This window comes from Mauremys reevesii, linkage group 18 (genome assembly GCF_016161935.1).
Source record: "Mauremys reevesii isolate NIE-2019 linkage group 18, ASM1616193v1, whole genome shotgun sequence".
Classification (NCBI taxonomy): Eukaryota; Metazoa; Chordata; order Testudines; family Geoemydidae; genus Mauremys; species Mauremys reevesii.
Window position 1 is genome coordinate 7,726,410 of NC_052640.1, and position 26,705 is coordinate 7,753,114.

The window sequence follows — 26,705 nt, forward strand, 5'->3', positions numbered from 1 at the left end:
AGGAGCACTCACTTACTTGGATACCAGTGAAAAGGCTTCTGAACAGATGGCTGGGCAAGGGACTAGCTTGATGGCAATGTGTCCAAGAGCAGCTGGGTAATGTACCCTCATTACTGTATCAAACACTGTGGTGATAGTATTGACATCTCCTTGTTTTGAATTCTGGTCACCACTTCCTGTATCCAGGATGTTTCCTCCATGTAGTACCAAGATTAGGACGTGGATTTTGCTTGGCTGCATGGATGGCTGCACTGATTCATCCTAAAAGGAAAATAAACAAAATACAGTGGAAGTACTTGTTTCCCCCAAGCCTTTGGTATTTGCCCCAACAACACTAAGTTTATTTAGCACCTTCTAGTCCACAGCCCTTCACAATGTACTTAGAACACTGCCCTGACATACAGGCACCTCCCGGGGACAGGCCAATTCCTACCCAATAGCAACGAAACACATATATTGTCCACACAACTGTAACTGGTGCACTTCAAGATACGCAATGGTGGAGAAATGGTTTATTTCAAGCGCAAGAAGGAATCCTGTAGTGAGGGTATCTTTAAAGAAACTTGATTCTTTCTTCCCGAAATGCCTGTGAGGTAATCCTGATACCCCAAAAGCATGTGCAAAAATATTCATTTTAACCTGTATCATATTATTAAAAATCTAGATAATAACTAGCATCACTAACTCCTTCACTGCATTTTACCAGGTCAAAACATTCAACATATATTTAAGATATCATATAATTTTAGTAAAAATACTGTAGGAGTCCTGCTCTAATCCTAACACTTTATCACTGTAAGGCAGTGTTTCCTAAACTTGGGACGCTGCTTGTGTAGGGAAAGCCCTTGGCGGGCTGGGCAGGTTTGTTTACCTGCCGCGTCCGCAGGTCCGGCCGATCGCAGCTCCCACTGGCCATGGTTCACTGCTCTAGGCCAATGGGAGCTGCGGGAAGTGGTGCGGGCCAAGGGACGTACTGGGAGCTGCGAGAAGCGGCGCAGGCCGAGGGACGTAGTGGGAGCTGCTGGAAGTGGCGCAGGCCAAGGGACGTACTGGCCACTGCTTCCAGCAGCTCCCATTGGCCTGGAGCAGCAAACCGCAGCCAGTGGGAGTCGCGATCGGCCGGACCTGTGGACACGGCAGGTAAACAAACCGGCCCACGCCCACCAGGGGCTTTCCCTACACAAGCGGCAGCCCGAGTTTGGGAAACACTGCTGTATGGTGACGAAGGCTACATTCCAAACCTTCTTAGGTTAACCCAAACATCAGCTCTTTGAACATTTTCTTTCTTAGAACGCAATGTCATTTTTTATCATGAATTTTGTGCTCATGAAAAGGTGCCAGACTGACAGTTCTGTAGAATAACTCAAGTCCTAATTTTTCCTAGCACAAGTAATAGCAGTGTAAACTCTTCCCCACATCTACCCAGTATCAGAGGAACCAAGGTCTATGGATGATGTGTCTACCTGTAACATGGGGGTTGTGATATTTACCCAACTCAACGGTGAGTTTTAGATTCATACATTTTAGTGACAGAAGAAACAATTCTGATCATCTAGCATGACCTCCTGTACAACACAGGCCAGAGAATTTCATACAACAGATCCTGTGCCAAGCCCATAACTTCTGGTTGAGCTACGCAACCTTTTAGAAAGACATCCAGACTATATTTAAAAACTTCAAGAAATGGAATTTCTAGTTAGAATTTGTCTATGGATGGAATGCTGCATAAGAGCTAAGTATTATTTATTATTATTATTAGTCTCTAACTTACACCACCACTTACACCTTCATTCACTTTGGCCCACTGTGTCTGTAAAGTGGATTCTTGTCTAGCAGGTTCTTGTCTAGGAGCGGTTCTACCAGGTCAGTATTGCTTTTACTTTCAGTAATAAATGTTTTATGTGTGTAGTTCTTCCCCGTGTAGTTCTGAGATGCCATGAATCACCCAGAGGCTTATCAGCAGTCACCTGTAGGCACCTTTCCTGTCAAGTTCAATGACTTCTGCTCGTAAAGGTAAGGTAAGGGGTGGAGAGGGCTATTTGGATTCTTTAATCCAATCAAGCCCTAGAAAATGACTTCAAGACATGTTTCTTGAAATACAACTACTCTGGGATAATTAAGACTTGTTAAACTTGTAAAATAAAAACACGGCTCCTCCCCATAAGGAACAAGTCACAGAATTTAGAATTACTTTATTACATCCTCACTCTATTTGTTTTCCACCTCATTTCTGCGCATGTTAATTTTGGAACAAAACTAGAGGGTGTTTGGTGGAGGGTGGGGAGGATTTGTCCATAATGTGATTTGATTTTGCATCTCTCTCTCGAGGTAGGAATAAAAATCCCTGCCCCACTTTGTGCTACAACGAAAGAACCACAAAGAGCTCACAGTGTCCCTGAACATCAGGGCTGCTGGTATGTGGGGCTCAGATTTGGACCCCTCTCTATAACCGAGTTGGAAAATGATTTTCAAACAGGGTTCTGAACAGTGAACTGACAGCTACTTCTGAATATGTTTGCTGCTAGGCTAGTTCAAGGGTACATCATTTGCCCTTTCAGCTTTGTCGTTTTTAATGCGTGGTTAACAATATTCTATAGGTAGGTACCTTAGTGAAGTAACTGTGTAAGCACGGTCATGAACTAGCTCCATGACACAGAGATGCCACAAGGGTCACATGAAAAACATCTGCAGCAATGAAGTGCACTATTTACTCCAGCACTTCACCAGCTACATTCTCTAAACAAACGGGATTTTAATTTGATGCAATCTTAAGTGTTTACCTCTATGATGCTTAGCCTTTCCACACTGGAACCAACATGGTACTCTGTTGATGTTTCATGATACAAGTCATCTGGAATTAAAGAGGTTTCTAATGTAAGTTCAGCCAGAATCCATTTTATACAGCAGATATATAAATGATGGCATTGGCTGTGGTTCTCTGTTTTTTCCACATCAGGATCCACCTCCCACCTAGCTAGATTCCCTCTCCCATTTAGCGATATGGGAAAGATGGGGTATGTGTGATCCCAACACTTTTTGGTCACCTCCCACGTTGAGAACCCACGAACTACACCATCATTAAATGTCCTAGCAGTTCTCTCTCTTTTAACAGGAAGGTTTTTCTAAAGGACATCCAGCTGTAGAACCGAGGATGCAGCCCATCTTTTAAAAAAAGGGGCCCAATTCAGATTTGGTGTGAGCAGGTAGGAGCCCACTGAAGGAAATGGAATTGCAAATTGCTAACAACAGTCTGAATTTGGCCATATGTCTCTTCATCAAGGAGATAACTGTACTTTTCCAGCAACTAAAGAGCAGCAATGGGAGAGACCCTTGCCCAGCTGTTAAACAATCAGCTGCACAGGAGCACGGAAGAGGCTGTTTGAACTCTAACAAGGGAATGGGGTTTGACCTGCTCCTGCATGCGTGGATTTACTTGAATCAGTCTAACTTGATGAGTCAATTTCCTTTCAGCACTTCAAAAAGGCTTAGAGAGGAAGATGTTATCAGATGAGGAGGATACAGGTGAGAAGGCTAAACCTTCTCCTAACAGAAACCCCTCTTGTATGGGGAGGGAGCAAGGAAGAAGAAGGGGTTAAAAAGTCTGAGGAATGTATGGGTGATTTAAGACTGCACCAGAGCATTTAATCATTTGATCAGATAATTGCTTTTGTTATAGTAAGAAATCAAACTGAAATGGAACGTAAGAGAGATTTTGAGAGACAAAATCTCCCTATTCCTAACCCCTGCTTGGACACTGACTCTCTCTGGGGCCTTGGGCAAGTCACTTCTCTCTGCCTCAGTTTCTCCAGCTGTAAAATGGGGGTAACAAATTGTATCTTCATTAGCAGCTGGTCAGGACAATTACATTAAGTGACTGTAAAAAAAATGCTACGTACAGTGTGAAGTAAAAAGAAATAAATTACCCTGGACATCGCATTCAGAACTTCCAATTTTATCCATGAGATCGTTGGAACTCCATTTGGTGATTTCTTTTGGGAACATCTCTTCATTGTCGGACAAACCCTCTTTAAAGACAGAAAAAATATTTGTATGATACACTTGTATACATGTGTGTATGCACACACATACACACACTACATGCAGCATGTCTATAAATAAAAGTATACCTTTATTAATTCTGTGTAACCTCATTGCAATTTGAGGCAAGATAATGGTTAAATGTGGTCTTTGTATAATCAACTAGTAGCTGAAAGCTCGTGCCGTCACTTGGGTGTGGCAGTTGGGCCACAAAATCCGCCAGCTGTGCAGTCTCCCTCATGCAACCAATAAAACTGGTGCATGCAAATTAACTGCAGAATAAGACTGGTCGCTGGTTGAATTACCTCTGGCATCACAATGGTCTAGGACTCTTGGCATGGCATAGATACGTGTACTGTAGCTGTACGACTCACAGGTAGAATTTGTAAAGTCAAAATGGCTGAAGACTTAAACATTGGATGGTAACAGATCACAAATCCCAGTGATGATTGAACCTAGTGATATTCTAAATAAAAAGAGTTCTCAATCCTTCTTGTAGCTATCTCCATCGGTTCACACTGACTCAATAGACCTTCTAGGCTTCAGAGCAACACACAGAGAGTGACAATCCTGGAATCTTATGCAGACACCAGCTCTCAGGACAGTGAGAGCAAAATGCATTTAAAATATAAAAGAAAAGCTGTTTAAGTTCATCAACAGAGTATACAAGTAATCTGTGTATAACTCTGAAACGTGTATAAATAGCTTTAAATTCATGTTAGCTGTTAGAATCCAAGTTTTGGTGTTTTCCTTGATGCATTTTCTGTCCTAAACTATACTGTAAACACTGCTGTATGATTTTAAACAGCCTCACCGATTTACCCCTAGTACTTCAGACCTGTCTCCTTCTGTCCAAACTAAAACCTTGGCTTGTTTCTCTGACATCTCCTTGGGGATGTCTAGCCACCAGCTCTAGTTCGACGTGGCTAAAACAGAGCTCCTGACCTCCCTCTCCCCAGCCTTCCTTCTCGATCACTATGGACACCATCATCATACTGACTGTCACTCATGCTACAATGGGCACCATATTCAACTTGGACCTCTCTCTAGCGCCTCATATCCAGGGTGTGTCTAAATCTTGCCAATTTTTCCTGCATAACATCTCTAAGACACAGACTTTCTTAGCTATCCACACAGCTAACTCTCTCCTACAAGCCCTCACCCTCTTGAGTCTTGAATACTGCAACATCCCTCTCTCTGGCCCTGACAAACGCAATCTTGCCCCCCTCTTATCCACTGAGAAGGCTGCTGCAAACAGTTTTCTTAGCCCATTGTTTTGACCATGTCAACCTTCTCTTTGCATCCCTCCACTGGCTCCCCCTTGTGTGCTGCATCAAACATACTCTCTGGTCTTCACTTTCAAGGCCCTTGATGGCCTATCCTCTCTCGGCCGACCACCTCTCTTTCACTGTCAGGATGTTGACTCTCATCTCCGATCAGCCCATGATACCAGCCTCCATTGCCCATTTTAGTTACATTTCCTAACACGTGCTTTCTCCCACGCCTCCGCTCAAACTCCAGAGGTGCTCCCAATAAACATCCACAAAACTGATTATCATCCGTTGAAACTCTCCTTTGCCAGGATGCCTACAAAAACAACCCGATGAGGGCTGGTGGGCTGAGACCACTGCCCCCATCATGCTGACTGACACAGACTCATTGGGTATGTTTACACAGACCAAATAAAGCTCACGGCAGCAAGTCTCAGAGCCCAGGTCAGCTGACTTGGTCTCACGGGGCTCACACTGTGGGGCTAAAGATAGCGGTGTAGACGCTCAGGCGGGAGCCCAGGCTCTGAGACCCTTCCCGTCACTGGGTTTCAGAGCCTGGGCACCAGCCCAAGCCGGAATGTCTACACTGTTATTTTTAGCCCTGTAAGCCCAAGTCAGGTGACCCAGGCTCGGAGGAGACTGGCTGAAGTAGCTTTTTTTTGGGGGCGTAGGGTAGCCATATCCACTGTTTCCTTGTGCTCCCTCCCTGTCTGTATCCATCTGGTGTCTCTTGTCTTACACTAATATGGTTAGCACTTTGGCACAGGGACCATCTTTTTTGTTCTGTTTGTACCGACTGTAATACCATGGGAGTCCTGGCCCATGAGTAGGGCTCCTACGTGCTACAGTAACACAAATAATAAATAACAAACAAGCACCATGATCCACTTCAGGAGTTGCTGCATTTCCGGAGTGGGTGACGCGATCCCTACATTTGCCGTACGTATCTCCCAGAGGAGTTAGGAAGCTAAGCTGCTTTGTTTGTCTAGCTCTGAGATCTCTGGATTAAAGGGTGCTAAGTATCATTACTGTTAGCACCACAAGTACCTGAAAGGAATAAAACGAACCTAATTCCCAAGGCTATTTTGGGCATTAATAAATTTGAATAAATCTAAGCCTGAACCTGGTCACATTTAGGAATTGTGGCAAGACACCCACTTTGCACAGGCTTTCCACTTTATACTGCCCATGGGCTAGAAATCCTGGGCACTAGGCCTAGTCTATACTAGAAGGGATTTGCCAGGACAGCTATATTGGCAAACTCACCTAGAGTATACGCAGTTTATACGGGTAAAAGAGTGCTTTTGCCTGTAAAGCTTATACCCCTGAATGAAATAAGCTATACAGGTAAAGCATTTTTTTGCTGACATAACTACATCTATACTAGGGCTTTACCGATACAAACACGTTGTTAAAGAATTGCACCCCTTGCCAACATTACTGTACTGGCAAAAGTTTAATGTGTAGACCTGCCCGATGGTGTCACTCTGTTCTCTAGATTCTAAGCACATGAGCTAAAGGAGGGAATGATGCAATGGCTCCTCATTCCTGGACAAGGGCTCGGATGCAATTTTAAGCTGGGTAAAGTGCGCTCTAATAGTATGGTGATAGGCTCTATAAATGTTTGATGTATGTAAAGACAACATCATAGTTTGCTCAGAACTCTGAGCTCATGTCTTAGTAAGTGAAAAATTCTTTCAAATCACATTTGAAAAATGCCAAGTATGGCAAACAAACAGACTTAACTGTATAACACCCCAATTGACACACCTGCCTGATCGTTAGCCAGGAAGTTAAGTGATTTTTTTTTCTTTTTTCAGTTTTGAGACTTGGAAGCTGGAGCATATTAAATATTTGTTTCTCCTACACTGATGAGCGGGACTTAGTAAAAACCCACCAGCAAAATCTGCTCTATTAAAAATATTTTTAATTCTCAAATGGAAATGTATGAAAGACTATTGGATTTGCGGTGTACCAATTATCTTCCTATGAGCTATCAACATTATTCAGTCAAGCACAACTATCTGCAGGGATAGATTTAATTAAACACAGTTATTAAGTGACTTCATTAGTATTTCTTGTCCAGACTCAAGAGACATAGCAGCAAAGCAAATCTGTCTTGGAAGAGCATTAGAATCTGTGTTACCAGAGAGTGTGCAATATTATGCCTCATACAACTTTCACCTTCATTAAATTATTATTTGTTAAGCATAATGAGCTCGTCAGATGATAGGCACTATATCAGTATCATTATTCTAAAACTCTTCTTTCAGCTAACAAAGCCCCCTCCTTGTAGGCTGCCCACAGTCAGAGGCCAATTCTTTAGCAGACCATCTCTGACTTCTGGGCACTCTTCCCTCTGACACTGAAGAGAAACCAATGAATGACCCCTCAAATCTGCACATAAACCACTGCTTTTGTTCAGCTTTTATGTAATCCTGATTTGAAATCATATTTATCATTGAAGGTTAATTGTGTTTTAATTGTATTTATAGTTCCATGTTTAGCGATTTTTTTTCCTGAAGAGGTAAATTTAACTGAGTTCTAACACAAAAATGACTGCAATTTCAGCTGTCTCCAATATGTTAAAGCTATAATCTTCAGATTCACAGGCTAAGGTTCTCTCTTTTTTTTGTTGCTTTACAGCTACTAATAAGATCATTAGTTGCAAGGTTCTTTGGATCAGGAACAAAAAGATTTGGAAACACTATTCTTTTCAGGAAATCTGATAAACAGCTAAGAGTTATATAAAGGTTGAATGCACTGCTGCGCAAAGCCTGTTTATTTTTAGTGCTTTTAATAACACCTCAGCCATAAAAGATAGCAACCTGGAAATGGTCATGTCAACATGCCATTTAATTCTTCCAACCCCAATAAAACTTGAGTTGATCTGATTTCACTGCACAGAGAGAATGTACAAACAGGTAACATCACATGATACCTCTGCCAACGGGAATACACCAGAGAAATCGTGTGTGTGTCAAACAGACAGAGAACAAAAAGGGGGAGATTAAATTCAAAGCTTCTCCAGCAACTTAATCTAAATATTGAACTCATTTCCTTGAGAGGTTTAATTATAGGTCTTACTGCTGCTTTAGTGATCACCAAATATGATATTACTCCTGTTATTATCATTTATTACTGTATAGATATTACTGTATTTTTAACTCTCTTTACCAGAACATGCCAGTGACTGAGAACACGTGGAAAGTCTAACAAGATAAAAATCTTTATAGGCTCAGATTACACTCCCTATTCAGCAAGGAAATCTGAATGTATACGGGAAGCACTCATGAGGAGCTGAATTCATCATTGACTCATACCCCAATCGACACTTAGTTTCCATGGTACTGGCCCAGCAAGCCTCTCTTACAGTATTCACTGTAAGAAATACTCATTCCATATTCACAAATCCAATGCAGTTGGCGTCTAATGAGAGAGCCGTCTGGTCTGCAATAAAGGGTGTAGCAGATTGTCACTACCCAAGAAAACAGAGCAGTCTTAATATGCATTGTCGAGAACATCGATTTGTGAAGGAAAAAACCAATCAAATTAAGCACATTTCAACCTAGACTGAATAGGATGCAGTCAAAGCAGAATAGGGAGGAATTTTTCCATTGGCAGCAGATGAGCTAAATGATTTAAGCATATGTTGTCCATCTCTAGATTCTGTTGGTCAGTGATTAAAAGGTAAAATGCATGGTGGATAGCTATGAGTTTGTTTAGATCAGGGGTTCTCAAACTGGGGGTTGGGACCCCTCAGGGGGTCATGAGGTTATTACACGGGGGGTTGTGAACTGTCAGCCTCCACCCCGAGCCCCGCTTTGCCTCCAGCATTTATAATGTTGTTAAATATATTAAAAAAGTGTTTTTAATTTATAAGGAGGGGGGTCACACTCAGAGGCTTGCTTTGTGAAAGGGGTCACCAGTAAAAAAGTTTGAGAACCACTGGTTTAGATGACTCACTTATATTCATATGTTTATATTGCTATGGGAAAGCCCTGAGGTACAGTTGTTACAGGGGTTATATAAGTTAATAAATAAAGAGACATAAAATAAGTTAGCCCTGGCTGATGGGCCAGTGACACTTAGGGCTTCAACCCCGAGCCAACCTGTACTCAAAGCAGTCCCCTAACCTGCACAAACCTGCAGTCTTACTCTATAGCAGCGTGCTACTTCCCACAAGAAAACATTTGAAGGAAAGCCTGAGAATCTGGGGCATGTTCGTAATATTTGATATCAAAACTTTTCTGGAGTACATCACTTCAGCTGTACTACTTGCTATGATCAATCACAAATGAAATACTATTTACAAAATGGTACCAGCAACTCCATTTGCCAGCTCCAGCAGTGCAGGTTAGCCAGCTTGTTAGATGATCATTGAAAGGCTGTTTGGAGAAGGGTGTCTTGGTAGTTAGTGCTTTGTACCAGTGCTGAGCTCACTGTCAGTGCTTAACAAAGATATACTGAATAAATAAGTAAAATATACAATACGAGTCCTGTAGAGCAGAGCATCCTCCTTTTAGATACACACAGCAAACATAAAAATATGTGGAGAGAGCTACAGCACATTAAAACACTTCAGGAATTCTTACAGAAAGAAAAAACCTTTCAGTGCTGGTGAACTCTTACATCTCCTTTCACTCCTTTTTGCATTTCTTCATGCAGGCATACAAGGTGTTAATAAGGACTCTTACTAAAGACAGACTAGGGTCTCCTCTTACTCAGGCAGGACTCTACTCGTCATGAGCGTTACCACTTGGCTATTTGAAAACAATCTCAGTCATGCTGAATAAGAAATATTCAGAGTTATATCCACAGCTTGTGTAGAGAATTGCAGAATTTTACCAGGTGCATTCGCACCAAAAAAATACCAAAGTTGCATATGTTAAAAGAACTCAAGATCATTTCATGTTAAAAAATAATCAGACAGATTACATTAAACTTGAAATATTGCCCAGCTGAATGAAACAGTCTGCTGGGTGCTGTTCTGAATTACATCAATGCTGCATAAAACCCTTGATTAGAAAACAATATGGTTTCAAGCAAGGCAGGTGGTCTCACTGCCCGCTCCCCTCCCAACTCCACCCTTTAAGAAGATAAAACAACTGATCACCATTTTGGTTCCACATACCATGTGCATCAAAGAATTCATCATCTGAGCTGTCGTCTGAATCTCTGGCAATGCTCTGCATCCTCCACTCGGATATACTATGGCGGGAGGGGCTTGCTGGAAAAAACAAAAAAAAAGGCGTATGCGGAAAGCTACATAAACAAGGCAGAGTGTTCCTGACATGGTCTTTGCTACAGGAACATAGTCGTGTGCACCTTGTGAAAATCTATCACTGCAGCGATAGATTAAGGCACAATATTCCAGTGATGCTGGTGTGATGTCAATGTACCACTTTACAAGTCCTGTTTGCTTACTGTGGTTATAACCTGCCCGCAAGCTGCCACATTAAAGCAAGCTGTTTGTATCACTCTTATGCTATTTTGAACGGCAGCTATTTATAACCATTAGTAGGATGTGTAAAATCATTTTGTTTTTAAAGTTTGCAATTAAAAAGGAAACAGTCTGATTTGTAAGCCTTCTTCTCGACTGTAACAGCACACAAGCTGTGCTACAGCTTCCACTAACTTTCAGATGGGAAACTACCTGGAACAGTGTGGAGAGAAATGATCTGTTTTCTGGAAGGAAACTGCTTCCATACCAATTGCGACAGATCTATTTAAACTTTAACTGGGGTGATTTAAATAAAATGCTACCAAACTATTTTTATGGAAGCTCTCAGTGTGCACGATGGACAGATTTACACAAATACAGTGAGAACAAGAGTACTTGACAACTCCTTCAGTGGCTGTTTGCCCTCCTTTTCTTACATCTACTTGATCCCTTTCATTTTCCATTTCAAAGTTCATTGTGCTAAGTAAACCTTTTGTGGCGTTAGCTTTCAAAATACAATTTAGAAACTAGCTACTGTGAACTCTTTTTCGCTGAGCTCTTCACAGGATGCTAAGTCAGCTAAAGTGAAAATCATACACAAAGACGCAAGAGAGACTGGTTCTCTCTCTCTCTCTCTCAGTTTCACTCATGATTGTGGTGCACCCGTCAATGTTACAGAACAGGGAGCACACACAAAGTACCTGTAGCAGCAGCATTCTAATGTAACACAGCAGGGTTAAAATTTTCATCTAGCATACAAAGACCATTGAATGGCTCATGTTATTGTAATGGCTGTATGAAAACTATTTATTCCATTGCTGTAACAGGGTTAAATATGTGAGTCAGATTCTTACGATTCTAATTTTACCTCCTAATTGTCATGTGGAAAGACCACCGTGACCCTGAGCAGAGGCAGTTAATTACAGCTTAGTTGGTTCTGTAGCCCCCGATTATCCCACCATCCACCCCTCTGGGAATAGCGAGCAGTGTGATTGGCATAGCCGAGCTAAATCACAGTGGAATGACGTCAAATGCACTTGCATGCTAGTTTCTAAAAATAGAGCACATAATAATATATGGGATGGTGACAAGAGCCCCACTCACACCAGGGGTCTTGCTTAGGCAGTGTAAAACAGATCAAGTCTGCATACAAAGAGAGGGAGTTACTTTCTTGTCAAAGGTAGCTGTAAATCCAGACAGCTCTTCGCATTTATGTATGTGAATATGCTGCCATTTCTTAAACCTAGTATGAAAGAGGATTAAAATATCTGCATGACGTATTTCCCAGCTCATTGCAATTCACTCCTTTCATCAGTTTTTTCCAGTAAAATCCATGCCAATCTGAAATTTAAAAATCATGCTTTGCTACCGGTGAAAACCTTTAAGTGAAATCCTGAGAGGTGCTGAAGAACTGCAATTTCCATTGGCCAAGTCTACACCAGGGGAGATAGCTAACAAGAGATGTCTCTGTCACTCTAAAATACCAGCACAGCCAAGGCAAGTGGTAATTTTATCTCCAGGTAAGTGAGTAGCAAGTGAAGAGAAGGTTACTCACCTTGTCCAGTAACGGAGGTTCTTTGAGATGGTTGTCCCTGTGGGTGCTCCACTTCAGGTGTTTTGGTGCCCTGCGCTTCTAATCAGAGATTTGTAATAGCAGTGCCCTGGTTGGCTGCGTGTGCAGCAGCCGTCTTGCAGCACTCCGAGCGGTTACCCCCGTGTGCACAGCCAAATGTCCCCCCAGTTCCTTCTCCACCCCAAAGGATCAATGTGAAACTCTGAAGGGGGGGGGGGGCAGTGGAGCACCCACAGGGACAAGCATCTTGAAGAACCTCGGTTACTGCACAAGATGACTAACCTTCTCTTCTTCTTCTTCGAGGAATGCCCCTGTGGGTGTTCCACTTTAGGTGACTGTACAGCAGTGCCCCTCGGTGGAGAGGAGGGGCTTCGGAGTTGATTTGTGAATGGTGGAGAGCACCAAGAATCCAAACTGAGCATCTGATTGTTACTGTAATGCACAGTGTTTGGTAAAGGTATGGGCTGATGCCCAGGTAGCTGCTTTACAAGCGTCCATGATGGATACATTATTGAGAAAGGCTATCAACGTGGAGAGTGCTCTAGTGGAGTGTGCGCGAAAGGAAGCTTGTAGATCATAGTTTTGGTAACAGAATTGGATACAGGTAGATATTGACTTAGAAAGTCTCTGCTTGGAGATGGTTTGACATTGGGAATGTCCTGTTGTGCATACAAACAGTCTGGATGATTTTCTAAATGTTTCTGTTCTGTCTATATAGAACGTTAGCGCTCTGCAGATGTCCAGCGTGTGGAGGGAGGCCTCCCTGTGGTCAGCGTGCGGTTTGGGGAAAATACAGGTAAGTAAATGGGCTGGTTGAAATGGAAGGGGGTAGGAATTTAGGATGTTGTCGTGGGATTACTTTGTCTTTGAGGAATGTGGTATAAGGTGGGTGCGCCATTAGGGCACCAGCTCTTCCACCCTTCTTGCCAACGTGATAGCTACTAGGAAGGCGACCTTCATGGACTGGTGCAACAACGAGCAGGATGTTAGTGGTTCAAAGGGTTTGCCCATGAGGGCATGGAGAACAAGACTGAGATCCCACATGGGAGTCGGGTCCCATAATGTGGCATAACTGTTCTCTAAGATGTTGTGGAAGCGCTTAATGAGTGAGCGAAGATGGTGACTCTGTCCACCTTAGTGTGGAAGGAGGTGATGGCTGCTCGATGGACTCCGAGTGAGCTAGTAGATAGGCCTGATTTTTTTTAGCGTCAGTATGTAATCGAGGATTATGGGTGGGGGGGCCGATTGTGGAATAATCTGCTTGTCCCGGCACCAAGTACAGAACCGTTTCCGCTTGTGTGTGCATGTCTTTCGTGTGGTCATCCGCCAGCTGTTCAGTAGTATGTCTTGTACTTCCTTGGAACAGTCTGTCTCAAGTCCTGTCATCCACAGATCAGCCAGGCCTCGAGATGGAGTACTGAAATGTTGGGGTGACGAAGGCATCCTGTGTCAGCAAATGAGGCACGAGGAAAAGGGTTCATGGTGGTGTCACGGCCATCTGTTTCAGGTATGGGAACCACATTTGTCTGTGCCATGCTGGTGCAATGAGGATGACTCTGGATTTGTCTTGTTTGATCTTGTGAAGGACACGGCTCAAAAGGGGGATTGCGGGGAAGGCATACAACAGTGGAGCTTCCCATTTCACAAGAAAGGCATCGCCCAGAGAGTCGTGTCCCAGCCCGGCCCGGGAGCAGTACTGCGGGCACTTGGCATTGTGGGCCATTGCAAAAAGATCTATTGAGGGGAATCCCCATTGTTTGAATATAGTTTTTAGGATTCCAGGATCCATCTTCCACTTGTGCGTTTGTGAAAAGTTCCTGCTTCATTGGTCTGCTATAGCATTCTGATATCCTGGTACGTAGAATGCCATGCTGTCTATGTTGTTGGAGATGCTCTACTGCCAGAGGCGGACTGCTTCTGCACAGAGTGGATAAGATCGGGCCCCTCCTTGGCAATTTATATAAAACATAGTCGCCAAGTTGTCTGTAAGAATCTGGACAGTCCTGTTGCAGATTAGGGGAAGAAAGTGATGGCGGGCATTTTGGGCTGCAAGTCAGACAGCATTTGAAACCTGGAGAGCCAGGCGTGTCTGAGAGGCTATGTTGAAAGCAAGAATGGGAATAGTTTCATTCTTACGCCTCTTTTGTAATTGGGTAATTACCCGCCTGAGGTGGGGGAAAGGAGAAGACTAGGAGAGGAAATGTTTTGTTTGTTTGTTTGTTTGTTTTTTAATGGTAAAGAAAAGTTTAAAGAGAAATTAATAAAGAAAGGGTACTAGCTAGGGAAAGAACTGAAATAATAGAAATATCGAAAGTTGTGAGGCGTTGCTGTCATTCCGACCAAAGCCAAAGGCGGCAGAGAAGGAACTGGGGGACGGTTGGCTGCACAAGCAGGGTAACTCCTCAGAGCGGTGCGAGATGGCTGCCGCATGTGTGTGGCCAACCAGGGCACTGCTACTACAAATCTCTGATTAGAAGCGCAGGGCGCCAAGACACCTAAAGTAGAGCACCCACAGGGACACTCCTTGAAGAAGAACTGTAGGTTGTCCTAAGTGGTTCACTTCGCCCAACTACATCAAAGGGATGAATTCTGGCCCCAAGGACTTCATGTTTTCACCCTAGGATTTTACAGTGAGATAGCTAACCTACTGCAAAACACACACAACTTTTTTGCTACTGTAAACCCTGCCACTGTCTTTGATGTGACTTGTGCCTGACAGAAACACTGAGTGAAGATGTCACAAGTCATCTTTTCCAAAGAGTGGGTCAAGAAAATGAGGAGTGTACAGTAAAGGACACTTGAGAGAATGTGACTTCCTACTGCACAGGGGAGATTCATGGGTCTGAAGTGAGTCCTTCAGTGAGGTTCATTGGAGCCTCTTGGACATTTTTTCCTGCACGGCATTTAAAAGGAAATACAAACTTGATCCATGGTGGTATCTGATCTCCGTAGCCATGGATGATGGTTGGAGGACATTAACAGCAGCAAAATGCAACAGCTGTCATTCCCCTCTCTCTTCACTGACAGTGGTGACCTGCGTTATTTTCCCAAAAGGCCAATTATGGTGCTTAGCTGTTCAAACTACACTGCAGCAGCCTAGGAGCCAACCCCCTCCTTAGAAATGAATGAAAGCAGTAACATTTATCGCTGACCAGGGAGGATTATGCCTGTCACTTTAACTGTATTTCAGAGAAATCCAAAGCAGGAGACATGGAATCTAACAATTAATCAGATCAAGGCCTATTCAGTGACTCTCTCTCTCTGCATCTAGCATTTCACATCAGACAGGCACATGTCCAGAGAGAGAACATCGCCTGAGGAATTAAACCTTATAAAAATTTCCATGTTACTAACAGGGACTAATCCCCCCTCTATGGTGCCCTGCTTGTTTTCTTTTGACAACAATCACTGCCACCAGCTCTCACTGCCTTTCCTCATTTCCCCTTTTTGTAATTTATTTAACTTTGACGGAATTCATGGCAATGTCATTTCAGGAGCCGCTGTTGCAGCATGGGCATAACCCTCAACATAGCTCCACTAGAGGGGACTTTCACACCAAATGCACAGGCTAAAGAAGAGACTCAGTTAGCTGGTAGCAATAAATAAGCTCTAACCCATCGTACGGGCTAGCCACTAAAGAGAGACATGATCACACTTACCCAGTGTGTTACGTCAGCACCACGGCAAGAGTTGTATGTTTTTTTCCTAACGCAATTGATCCCACTATGAACATCTCACCTCCTCTTTTTGAAGATCGCGAGGATTTGGAAGACGTGGACCACTGCTTGGTTATCCCTCTCCCGGACACGGCTTCACCAATATTACTAGCAGCGTCTGCCGCATCAACGGAGGACACGGCCTTGCTTTCAGCATCATTCTCGCTCGGGGAGTCTTTGGCTCCATGCTGCTCGGCATCATTTTCACTGTAGCTGAACTGGGCCATTTTCTGAGCCAGCATCAGCTGTGCCTCCTTCTCAAGCTGCCGGATGTCCTCAATGGTGAGTCCATACCATTCATCCTGCCAGCACCACGCCTGCCGGTGGGCTCTCACCATTACCTTCCGAAGGCCTGCAAAGCAACAACATGCCAGTGACCAGCAAAGCTAACACACTGTAGGAACGTTATTCATTTAGTAGAAGCCTCTAAATCACCGCTGAGTTGATTTTAGTGGCATTAATTACACAGAGCTAACAAATCTGCCATAAAGAGGGCTCTGTTAGGAGGTATGTTACCAGCCATTTGAAATCTATACAGACTGGTCAGTTCACTAACCCCTGACCACAGTGGCCCAAAGCTGACACTGCACAGACGTTCAGTGGGCCAGAGTCTGCACCACTAAAGACGATGCAAGTTTTGCCACTGATTTACATTGGGGATGGTTTCATATAATCCAAACCCAGAGCTGGATTTCATGACTGGCTCCTCTCTCCCTCTATAATGAGCCTAACTAATGAGCCCAGCTGCAGCTCACACTCTGAATTTTGGGAGGTTTGAAGTCTGGATCCAAATTGTGTAGGTCAGGAATATCCCCGGTCAAAGCTTTGCCTGGTTTCCTATCCAGGAGAGTTTCAAACTATGCTATCAGGTTTTCTCATGAATATTGCACACAGCTCTACTTGTGGGCAAAATAGAATAATGAATATGAACTTCCAAACTAGTGGCACAGGAGGAGAGAGAGAAGGGGAAATAATACTTTATTTCACAACATACAAGCTCTCTTTACTGATGCATTAGAAACATCTAGTGGATAATGACATCATTTAGCATTTTACTCCAATGCACCACATTTCCGAAAGGGAGATCCTTCCAAACATCCACAAACATGAACAATAGTTATGACTGTGCTCCAGAAACTTTCTTCCAAAGTTAAACATGATGGCCACCATTACCAGGACATTAGACTTTAAAGAAGATGTCATTGTTTGGGATTTCCAATGAGGACTACTTAAAATCTCATGGTAGATCATACCCTTAAACTGGTAATTATCTCTGATGGATGCACAGGACATACAAACAGCACATTTCAACTTTCAAGTCTTTTACACACATTAACAAATTCATTCTCACAAACCCTTCAAATAAATAACATTATCCCCACTTCACATACTGGGAAACGGAGGCAGAGATGGGTTAAGGGAATTGCCCAAAACAACAGAGGTGAGATTGGAAGTCCAGAGTTACTGGTGCTTCAATTATTGTATCGAGTCCCCACATTCTGAGTGGGAATGATACTACACAGGACAGCTCTGCAGACAGTCCACCATTCCAATCAGGCCTCTGACCTAAGATCACTGGCCACAATTGTGCTTCTGACACAATGAGCCACAGAGAGGTCACTGAACTGGCCCAGGATTATTGAAGCCAATTAACAATTAATTAAGGGGGGAAAAAGCAGTCAAGGCCGTGGGTAAAGACTGTCTCTCTCAGCCCCACAGAGAACAGAGATGGGACAGACCTAGTAAAGCCACCCTCCACTCCCTCTGCCCCCGGTCAAGGCAGAATTGCTCCCCACAGAATATAGTTTCCAGTTGTTTGTCTCAAGTGATAGTCACAGCTTCCTTAGGAAAGCCATTCTACACTCTTAGAAATCTAACTACCACAAAGATTTTCCAGATCTTCAGTCTGATGTTACTTTTGCTTAGTTATCTATCCTTTTGTAGCCAGGGGCGGCTCCAGGCACCAGCGCAGCAAGCGCCTGCCTGGGGTGGCAAGCTGGGAGGAGGGGCGGGTGTGCCGGTTGCCGTAAAGGGTGACAGTCAAGCAGCCTTTGGCAGCAGGCCTGCGTGAGGTCCGCGTGCCACCAAAGGCCGCCTAACTGCCGTGCTTGGGGTGGCAAAAAACAGAGCCGCCCCTGTTTGCAGCAGCCTAAATCATTCCTCTCCCTTCCGTCGCTTGCACCCTTTAATTATTTGTAACATGTTACCCGATACGTCTTCCCCCCACCCCCCAGTGACTGTTTTTATACATATATTTGATTCTTTCTTTCCACATAAGTCATTCCCTCCAGCCATAGGCAGTGTTCTTGCTATTCATTCTGGTGAATTCTCTGTCAGATAATGGTGCTACAGTCAGTCTGCCAAGCACCACCAAGTCATTTCTTGCCTCTGACAGAATGACTCAAGACAAGGTGGCGGTATGTTGGGTCATTGGTTCTTGTGTCAGATCAGTCTGAGCTCACCATATGCTCAGGCTATGTTTGCAAAATACAACGCCGTGTATCAACAGTGTGTACGTGCTTGCCAGGCATCCACTGCCCTTTTTCAAGAGGTCATTTCATGCAACACATGCAAATCCTAGCCACCGCATTGTGACCTTTTGGGGCAGGGCAGCAGTGATTAGCATCTCAATTCTGTTTAACCACCCCCCCCCCCCCGGGACAATCTGATTTTGTTTCACCAATCAGATTATTTGTCATGGACTTGCTGGGGAACTCTTTAGCTATGGGTGTCACCTCCAATGCCTTTCCCAAGAACAGCTGGACATTCAGCAGCTACAAACAAGGCTTAAACTGCCAGTCACATATTCCCCCTTTTTTTTGTGGCTGAGAGTTTACAGCCAAGAAATTCTTTCACTGGTTTCAACTGTATTGTGCTCTGTTCTGCCACAGCTGTGGTTGAGATCTACTATGGGTTGGCACTGGCACCTTTTAGGACGGTGGCAACGCTCTGAAAATGGATTGCTTAGCCGCCTTGAGAAAGGATGGGTGCTTGGTCTGATCACAGTGACCCTTCCAGCTCCATCTCAATGCTGGGAGCCTGCTTCCTCTGCCTGCCCCTATTCCAGAACTTGGGAGGCTCGTTAGCATGACAATCTCTGCTCACACTACTGAATGCAGCCTGGATATAGTAATGCCTCGATTGCTCTGTGTAAAGGCTTAGACAGCTCTGATCACAGACCTTTGTTTTAATCAATAGGACCAAGAAAATCACATGGGATAATAAGCCAGTCTCCTTTAATTCCTCTTCACCTCCCTGTCTTACTCCCCTTGCCTTAGATTATAGGAATTACATATATAACCCACATCCCAACAAGAGAGCATCCTGCTCTTCTGTGCTAGAACTGGATGAACGGTTTGGCTGGAGACCTAAATCACCTCTTCCTACAGCACTATTCTTTTGAAAATGACATCGCGGGGCTCCCTGTTTATCGTGTGTCTGTCATTCCAGACCCAAAGTTTTCATTTAACCAGTAAAGAAATGGGTTTTTCTACCTGCCAGCCCTGCAGACTCAACCTGGGACAGGACAATTAAGCTGGGTATGGTTCTCTCAGGCACAGGACAAGATCTGGAGGCAGTGTACAATTTGGCCTCTGGAAGGAATCTTTCTTGCTGTTCATGGTCTAAGTTCTTACCTGGCCCCCACTGCCACAATATCCGAGCATATCACAAACATCACTGAATTTATCCTCAACACTCCTCTGCGGTCGAAAAATAATATCGTGGCAGCTTGAGAACTGTGGCACAGAGGGACCTGTCACAAAGGAAATCTGTGGCTCAACTGAGAATTGAACCCTGACTTTGAGTGTCTTTCCAGAGTCTTAACCACAAGACCATTCTCCCTATGCACGAAGGGATTCCCAGTTCCACTGCCAGATCCCAGGAGAACTTTTTGGGGCTGTCAGACCAAAAAAGCATTTTACTTTTAAGCTGGGCAAATGTGATCTAGAGTCAGTAAGAGCAAATAACCATGGAACTTCATGATGCTATTTTTACAGAACAGAGCTGCAACAACCTGGAACGTTGCAACAGACAGTGCAGAGCAAACCACTATCACATGGTAACATGGGTCAGGGTCAGGGCTGCTGAACTAGGTGGACGTAACCTTTACTGAATTGTGTTCTTTCACTTTTGACACTTTTAAGGTACATCTATACTGCAGTTGGAAGCATGTTTCCCAACTCAAGCAGACTTGCATGCACTAGCCTGGCTTGAGCGAATGCACTAAAATAACAGTGTAGCCGGGGGTAGCATGAGTGGGATTCTTGGGCTAGCCCTCTAAGTACGAACCTAGGGGTATGTACTTAAGAAAGGCCCTACTGGGTCAGACTAAAGGTCCATCTAGCCCGGTATCCTGTCTGCTGACAGCGGCCAATGCTGGTGCCCGAGAAGTAATTAACCGAACAGGTAATCATCAAGTGATCCCAACCCCTGTTGCCTATTCCCAGCTTCTGGCAAACAGAGGCTAAGGACTCCGTCCCAGGGGCAGCTAACCCCAGCTACATGCTATATTTAGAGCATGGGAGCCTGATCCTGTCTAGTCAAGCTGGGAAGCACTCTCCCAGCCTCAGTGCAGACATATCCCTAGATTGGAATGCAACAGACTGGTCCAATAGCATGAAGAAAAGCTAGTGCTGCCACGTAGTCTCCCAAAGAGCTCTCTTTTGCTCAAAAGAAAGACGAATAGTAAGGGAGAATCAGAATTGATTTTCATCTTGAGAAATTTCTAGAGAACAAATTGTCACAAAGCCCTGGCTTGTCTCATTCCGATTCTCACCTTCATTTATGGAATGAGCACAACCCTATGTGTCCTTATGCAGGCAAGACACCCACTGAAGTCAATGTGAATTCAGCCTGTGAAAGAAATGCAGGAACAGTCTCTTTACGGATAAGCACCAAACACCTCTTCAGCCAACATACTAATAACAGTTAGGGTGGTTTTATTAACTCTCCAGGGAGTGAAACATTTTGACTAAAAAAAAAAAATATTGCCATATTTTTGAGTTAAGAAAAAACTAGTATCTCTGTGCTGATTTAACTGTAATATTTTCCACTGTTTTAGGAAAGATCATCCCTTGTGATTATCAGCAAGCGATGGACATTTAATCACTTGTCTTTCAAACCTGTCATCCCAGCCAACCCTGTTACAGTCAAATTATAATAATACTTCTAGAATTCAACCAGTGTGGAGCCATTGGAGGGCTCTGTCTTTGCTAAAGATCTCTTTGTAGTTCAGGGTTTGCTTTTTCTATTTAAAGTAAAACCACAAACACAATCCAAGTAGAACATAAAAACACTGCAGAATCTAAGTATATCTCGGCAGTTGTTTTTACACACAAGAGTGACGCGTCCCAAGCATTTTATAACACACTTGCAATTTCCTGGCTGCAGATAAAGGACGTCTGATTTCCCTTGTGTTGCACTTTACTTCCTTGATAGCCACAGCAGATCCCATAACCTTGTCCGAACAGTTCTAGTCGCTTGAACATTTCTGATAAAATGTAACCCTGAAATTGTGTGTTTATTTTCCCCCAGTTTCCCTTATTTAGGCTACTCACAAAGCAAAATTATACGGTTATGTCTGATCCTCCAGCTGCAATCTATTAAAACACAAGCTTAGAGGAGATGCCAACACTTGTACACATCAAGCTGTAAGGGCTGGCCAATATATGGGAGTCCTTCCATAGACTTAAATGGGCATTGGAGAAGACATTACTAGCTGAGTACTTTACAGAGAAAATTTAAGTGAAGCAAAACTTCTCAGAAAAATACGGGCTTATCCTGAAATTTCCCAAGTTATCAGTACTGGCACACACATCATCTGCAATATATAGTCTTAAGATACATCATCACTGATTTGTTTAAGAAAAACAAAAGAAATAGAACCCACGTACAAAGGGTGCCAACTGAGTGGGAATGGCAAAAATCCTGAACTTGTCCAACATTGTGCACCATTCATGTAATTAAACTCTTTGGGGTTCACTCCAAAGCACATTCAATTAGCACAGCAGACTAGATTAACAGCCCCCATTTTCAGTGAGTGTCTCAAGATGTCAGATAACAGCGACTGTCCAATTAGTTAACAAATGACTTCTCGGTTCAATCAGGGACTGAGAACATTTCAACGGCCTCTCTCACAGCCATTCCCTTCCTTGTCTAGCCTCTTAGTAAGTCAACCACACATTATAATTTTCCTATTTTTAACTAAACGAATGTTTTCTTCTCTTTCAACTCTTTCCCCAAACTTTCTATTGTACGTCTAAATAACTACACAGTCTAAATAACTACACAGTGCAGAGCATTAGGAGCCTGAACCATGTTGACCATGGACACGTCACTTTGCTGGTCCATGTGTAAGCTTCCCCATCTGTAAAATGAGGATAATAGGGAATTTGGGTGAAAAAAGGTCCTCAGATAAAAACCATAAGAGAAGTGCGAGGTCTGAGTACAGTTTAACAGCCCCCTCTCCCCGAATTAGAGTTTACTTCTACATTGTGATTTTGCTATTACCAATTTGGCCTGAGACAACAAGCACATCCTCCAAACTGTTACCAGTACCAAGGAAACATTAACAAAAGGGAGACTCTCTCTCCCACATGGCAAGCATGGACTGTAAAGCAAGGCTATCCATCTCCACAAATACTCAACTTTTAATTTCCACTCTTCATTCAATTTTCTGACTCTGCTTCAAAGACCTCTCCTATTTTATGCAACTTAAAGTTACTTCACATCAAAGATGCATAATTTATATCAATAAAACACAGCGGTAAGGAGCCTGAGTGGCAGACAATCAGATGGTATGGCTCACTGCTACAGCTGGATCAACAAGAGACTGAATGAAGTCTTTTAGGAAATATACAAGAGCCATCTTTCCAAGAGACCACAATTTAACTTATGCAAAGCTCCTTTATGAAAAGGATTGGAAAGATTAAATTTTTATTGCTAAATGTCAGTAAATGTTAATTTCACCCAACACAAGCAAACCAATGAATAATATTTCCATCGATAATAATCGTATTTTACAGATAGGCAAAGAAAGAAAAACGCTGCTTGAGAAGTTATTGGCATTTGGTTTAAGGATATTTGTTTTGTATATTTTGACTTGTGATGTTGACAATTTGTGTTTTAACAGTTATAAAGCTTTAATGTTTTGAATCTCAACATCCTCAGACATTAAACAATTGCTGTCTGGCCCCACACTACTGTCTGACACCTCCCACGATTTCACACAATGAAAATGTAAATTGATAAATAATAAAAAAAATGCTTGTATTTAAACATTGATACTATCGGTTGAAATCATGAAAAAAAAATTCTACCAATCCTATTTATAAACAACTGAAAGGGCCATATACTTCTCTTTACTTTCCAGATAAAAAGGACTCATTTTATTTTGTTGCCATGTTTTGTGACAGAGATGAAATTAACTAATTTCCCCAATATACTGAGGGGGTTTGTTATAGTGTAAGAGCCATCTAAGTACAGTCTGTCAGAGAGGAACAATTCGTCCACACCAGACTGAAAGACTGGCCAAGAGCCTCGGGTTATGGACAAAGTAAATCCAAAATGGCTCTAGCAGAGCACTCGATACCCACTACCGAGGCTAGTGAATGGACTGTAACAACGCTCCTGAATAACTAATATGGAAAACACAGTATGATTACAAACAATGGGACCAATGCTAACTATTGTAAGCAGTACCACAGTTGTTCTGTATGAGCGAGCAGAATCAATTCAAAGAAGCTTTGCCAATAGGAAGGAACAACTGTGCAGATAACGTAGGAAAATGTAGCGTGAACAGAAGCTGGATGTCATTACTTAATGGAATCCAAGGGCTTTCAGTATATACATTTGAATTAGGACATTACATCTGGCATCTTCATTTCCATTTTAATGATTGTGTTTTAGTGTAATTACTAAAATCTTGGATTATCTGTCCTTTTCCCCAGCACTCACACATATAATTTCTGAGACATCTGTTGGTTAGCATGCACACATTCACTGCCCTCTACTTTCCACCTTCTCTAAGCCAAGAATTTAGTGCGTTTTACACAGAGTTTTAAAGTAAGAAAGAGCTGGGGTTTAGTACAGTTTTGTTTCAGGTAGCTGGGAACTCTCAAAAGAACACTGAAATTTGACTTGATAACACAAGGTACTTAGCTGTACGTGTCATTTACCACCTCTGCATTGCCTGGGTAGCCACTTGGCACTCAGCAAACTCCCACAGCTCTCCCCCAGCCTAGACTGGGCTCGTTATAAAACCTGTGGTGGACTCCCCAGCTGAATTCTCTTGCGCTAATGTAAGACTATCCCCAATTGTTGCCCCAAACTGAGACCCAAAGCAAGTAAAACTTCTGAGCCTCAAATAAATAAATAACTAAAATGTAAACAGTGAACTGTTTTCCAAAACCCTGTTTCTGGTTGTTGTTTTTTTTCTTTTTTCCCCATTTTTGGGAGCATCGACACGTATGGGTTTAGGCAGAGATGGGAAGTTCCAAACTACTGCAAGAAAACCTGTTCTCACAAGGCATGATTTTGCAGACTCAAAGTTTTGGACAGTTTGGATAAACAAATAAATTACAGAGTGTTCACCCAAACTGAACCAAATCTCCAAACCTTTAAAGGTCATCATCTCTTCACTTCATCTAGCACAAACTGAAGTGCCTCCTACTCTATACAGACAAACTAATGAAGGGTCTAAAATTTGAGATCAGCTGTTGGAAGAAAAAGTGAGATATGTATTTTCCAAATGGATCACTGTAGCGGTGCCTGCTCCCGGCCCCTCCACAAACACAGTCAGAGACCAACTGATGTGCAGCCCCCGTGTCCTTTTATTGTTTGTGTCCGTTCCCACCATCTATTATTTACAGAGACCAACACTCTGGGAGACTATGAACTTCCCAACCAGCAGGGATCTAGAGCCCACACTCCTCCCTTTCCTGTCTCCCCCCTGCTTCCTGTCTCTTAGCCAGCTTTATAGGGCAGGCTGGCTACCCAGGCCTGCAGGTGTGGGGCAGAGTGGGGAGTCTCCACCCCCCTCCACTAAGCCCTGTGGAAGGCCCCTCTGCAAGGCCCATTTACTTGTGTTTGGGAGGCACCTGAGGCTCTGGCCCATTCTAAGGAAACCAACAGACCTTTGAAAGCGTTCGTTAGATTTGTGACAGATGAATCCTTTTTCCAGAGGATTAAGGCCCTGCCCAACATTTTCCAGGCTACAGCTATGACCAAACATGGTTAGGGTCCCCACACAGTCTGACTGCAAACAACGGGAATGATGCTGAGTACTCTGGGCAGTCCCACAGCCATCCTGCATGGTGCTGTTAAAATCTCTTTTAAGGGCATCTCTTATGTTATATGCACAGGATTCTGTGCCAAGTGTTAATCTGAGTAGCCCAGTGACCTCTTAAGGCATCCACACATGAAAACTGGGCACATACTGTTTATGTAACATGCTGCTGCACTCTGACTCAGAAATGCTAAAAACAATGTTAAAATTTTGACAGCACGTACAAGACTACAATTACTCACCAACGTCGTGGATAAACCTCTCGATTTTGGACTGCATCCCCCAGTATCTGAACTCCACTTTGCACAGTTTATATGCACACATGATTGGATATTTCCCAGGGTTGTTCTTGTACCCCTCGATCCAGTCCTCTGACAATGGCCCTCTTTTAGTCTTCACAGATTTATAAAGCTTTGGATCCTCTTCTGACTTGTATTCATGTGGTGGGATAGGATCTTTAACAATATCAATAGGATCTAAAGGCAGAAAACACAAATAGTTTTTTAAAAGTTTTCTCTTTCTGCATAACTATAAAATACAACTTTTAAAAATCGCTTTGGTGTTTATCAGAAACATGAAAGCAATTTAGCTCCTTTGTATTTTCTCTTAAACAACTGATATTTAAACTGTTTATACAATTCTGCTAGACAGCGATGTTGACAATGCCTGGAGAACTCACATGCGCAGTCTTAGCAAAGGATATTTTTGCCCAAAGATTTTGTAAACCGAGGGTATTTTGGCAGCTCTGTTACATCTTTTCAGCTGTAAAAAGAATTTTTGTATATTTCACCCTTCAGCTCCTCATGCCACCACAATGCTGTAGCTCTGCCTAAATTTAGAAGCTTATAATACAACAGTTCTTTTCTAATAATATCATAGAACAGAGACTAGCCACTGAATATGGTACCATTGCAGAACATCACAGTGATGTTACTGGTTTACTTCCCATTTGCTGATGTGCTATGGACAATATGTAATCTGCATTTTCTGCTTTGAAGTCTAAAAATTATTTAATGAATACTTTTGTGATAAGGGGGACCAAGCAACTGTAGCTGAACTAATGAATGCATCCTAAAAGGTCTGTAAATAATCCTGAGATCAGAAAACATTGCTAGAGGCATCTAAACTTCTATTTGAAGCGGTTATATCTCAGTTATTCCTCAGAATTGACAGGCCTTTCAATAAGTTCTGTATGAAGGAACATGACTCAAATCATTCTTTTATAGAGTCAATTTAGCACACAAAGGCTGATCAGGCAGGTTTGACATTTAGTGACAAGAACACACTAATCCAGGCTGAAAATAACAAAACATTTCAAGCCTACAGAAATTAAACACAGTAAAATTGCACCTTAGATACTATCTTTGCCCACTGATAG

General features: G+C 43.0%; 1 protein-coding gene across 15 annotated transcripts in view; it reads right to left on the reverse strand.

Moving 5' to 3' along the window:
* The window catches only part of PITPNM2 (phosphatidylinositol transfer protein membrane associated 2), a 197,565-nt gene that overhangs the window by 41,157 nt on the left and 129,703 nt on the right, over positions 1-26,705 (reverse strand). For all 15 annotated transcript variants that reach the window (XM_039505374.1, XM_039505367.1, XM_039505373.1 and 12 more), the window contains 6 exons: positions 25,570-25,803; positions 16,064-16,393; positions 10,444-10,539; positions 3,924-4,025; positions 2,781-2,851; positions 17-261 (listed from right to left, as the gene is read on the reverse strand). In XM_039505374.1, the coding sequence (XP_039361308.1) occupies positions 17-261; positions 2,781-2,851; positions 3,924-4,025; positions 10,444-10,539; positions 16,064-16,393; positions 25,570-25,803 (1,078 nt within the window). The remainder of the gene's footprint in view (positions 1-16; positions 262-2,780; positions 2,852-3,923; positions 4,026-10,443; positions 10,540-16,063; positions 16,394-25,569; positions 25,804-26,705) is intronic.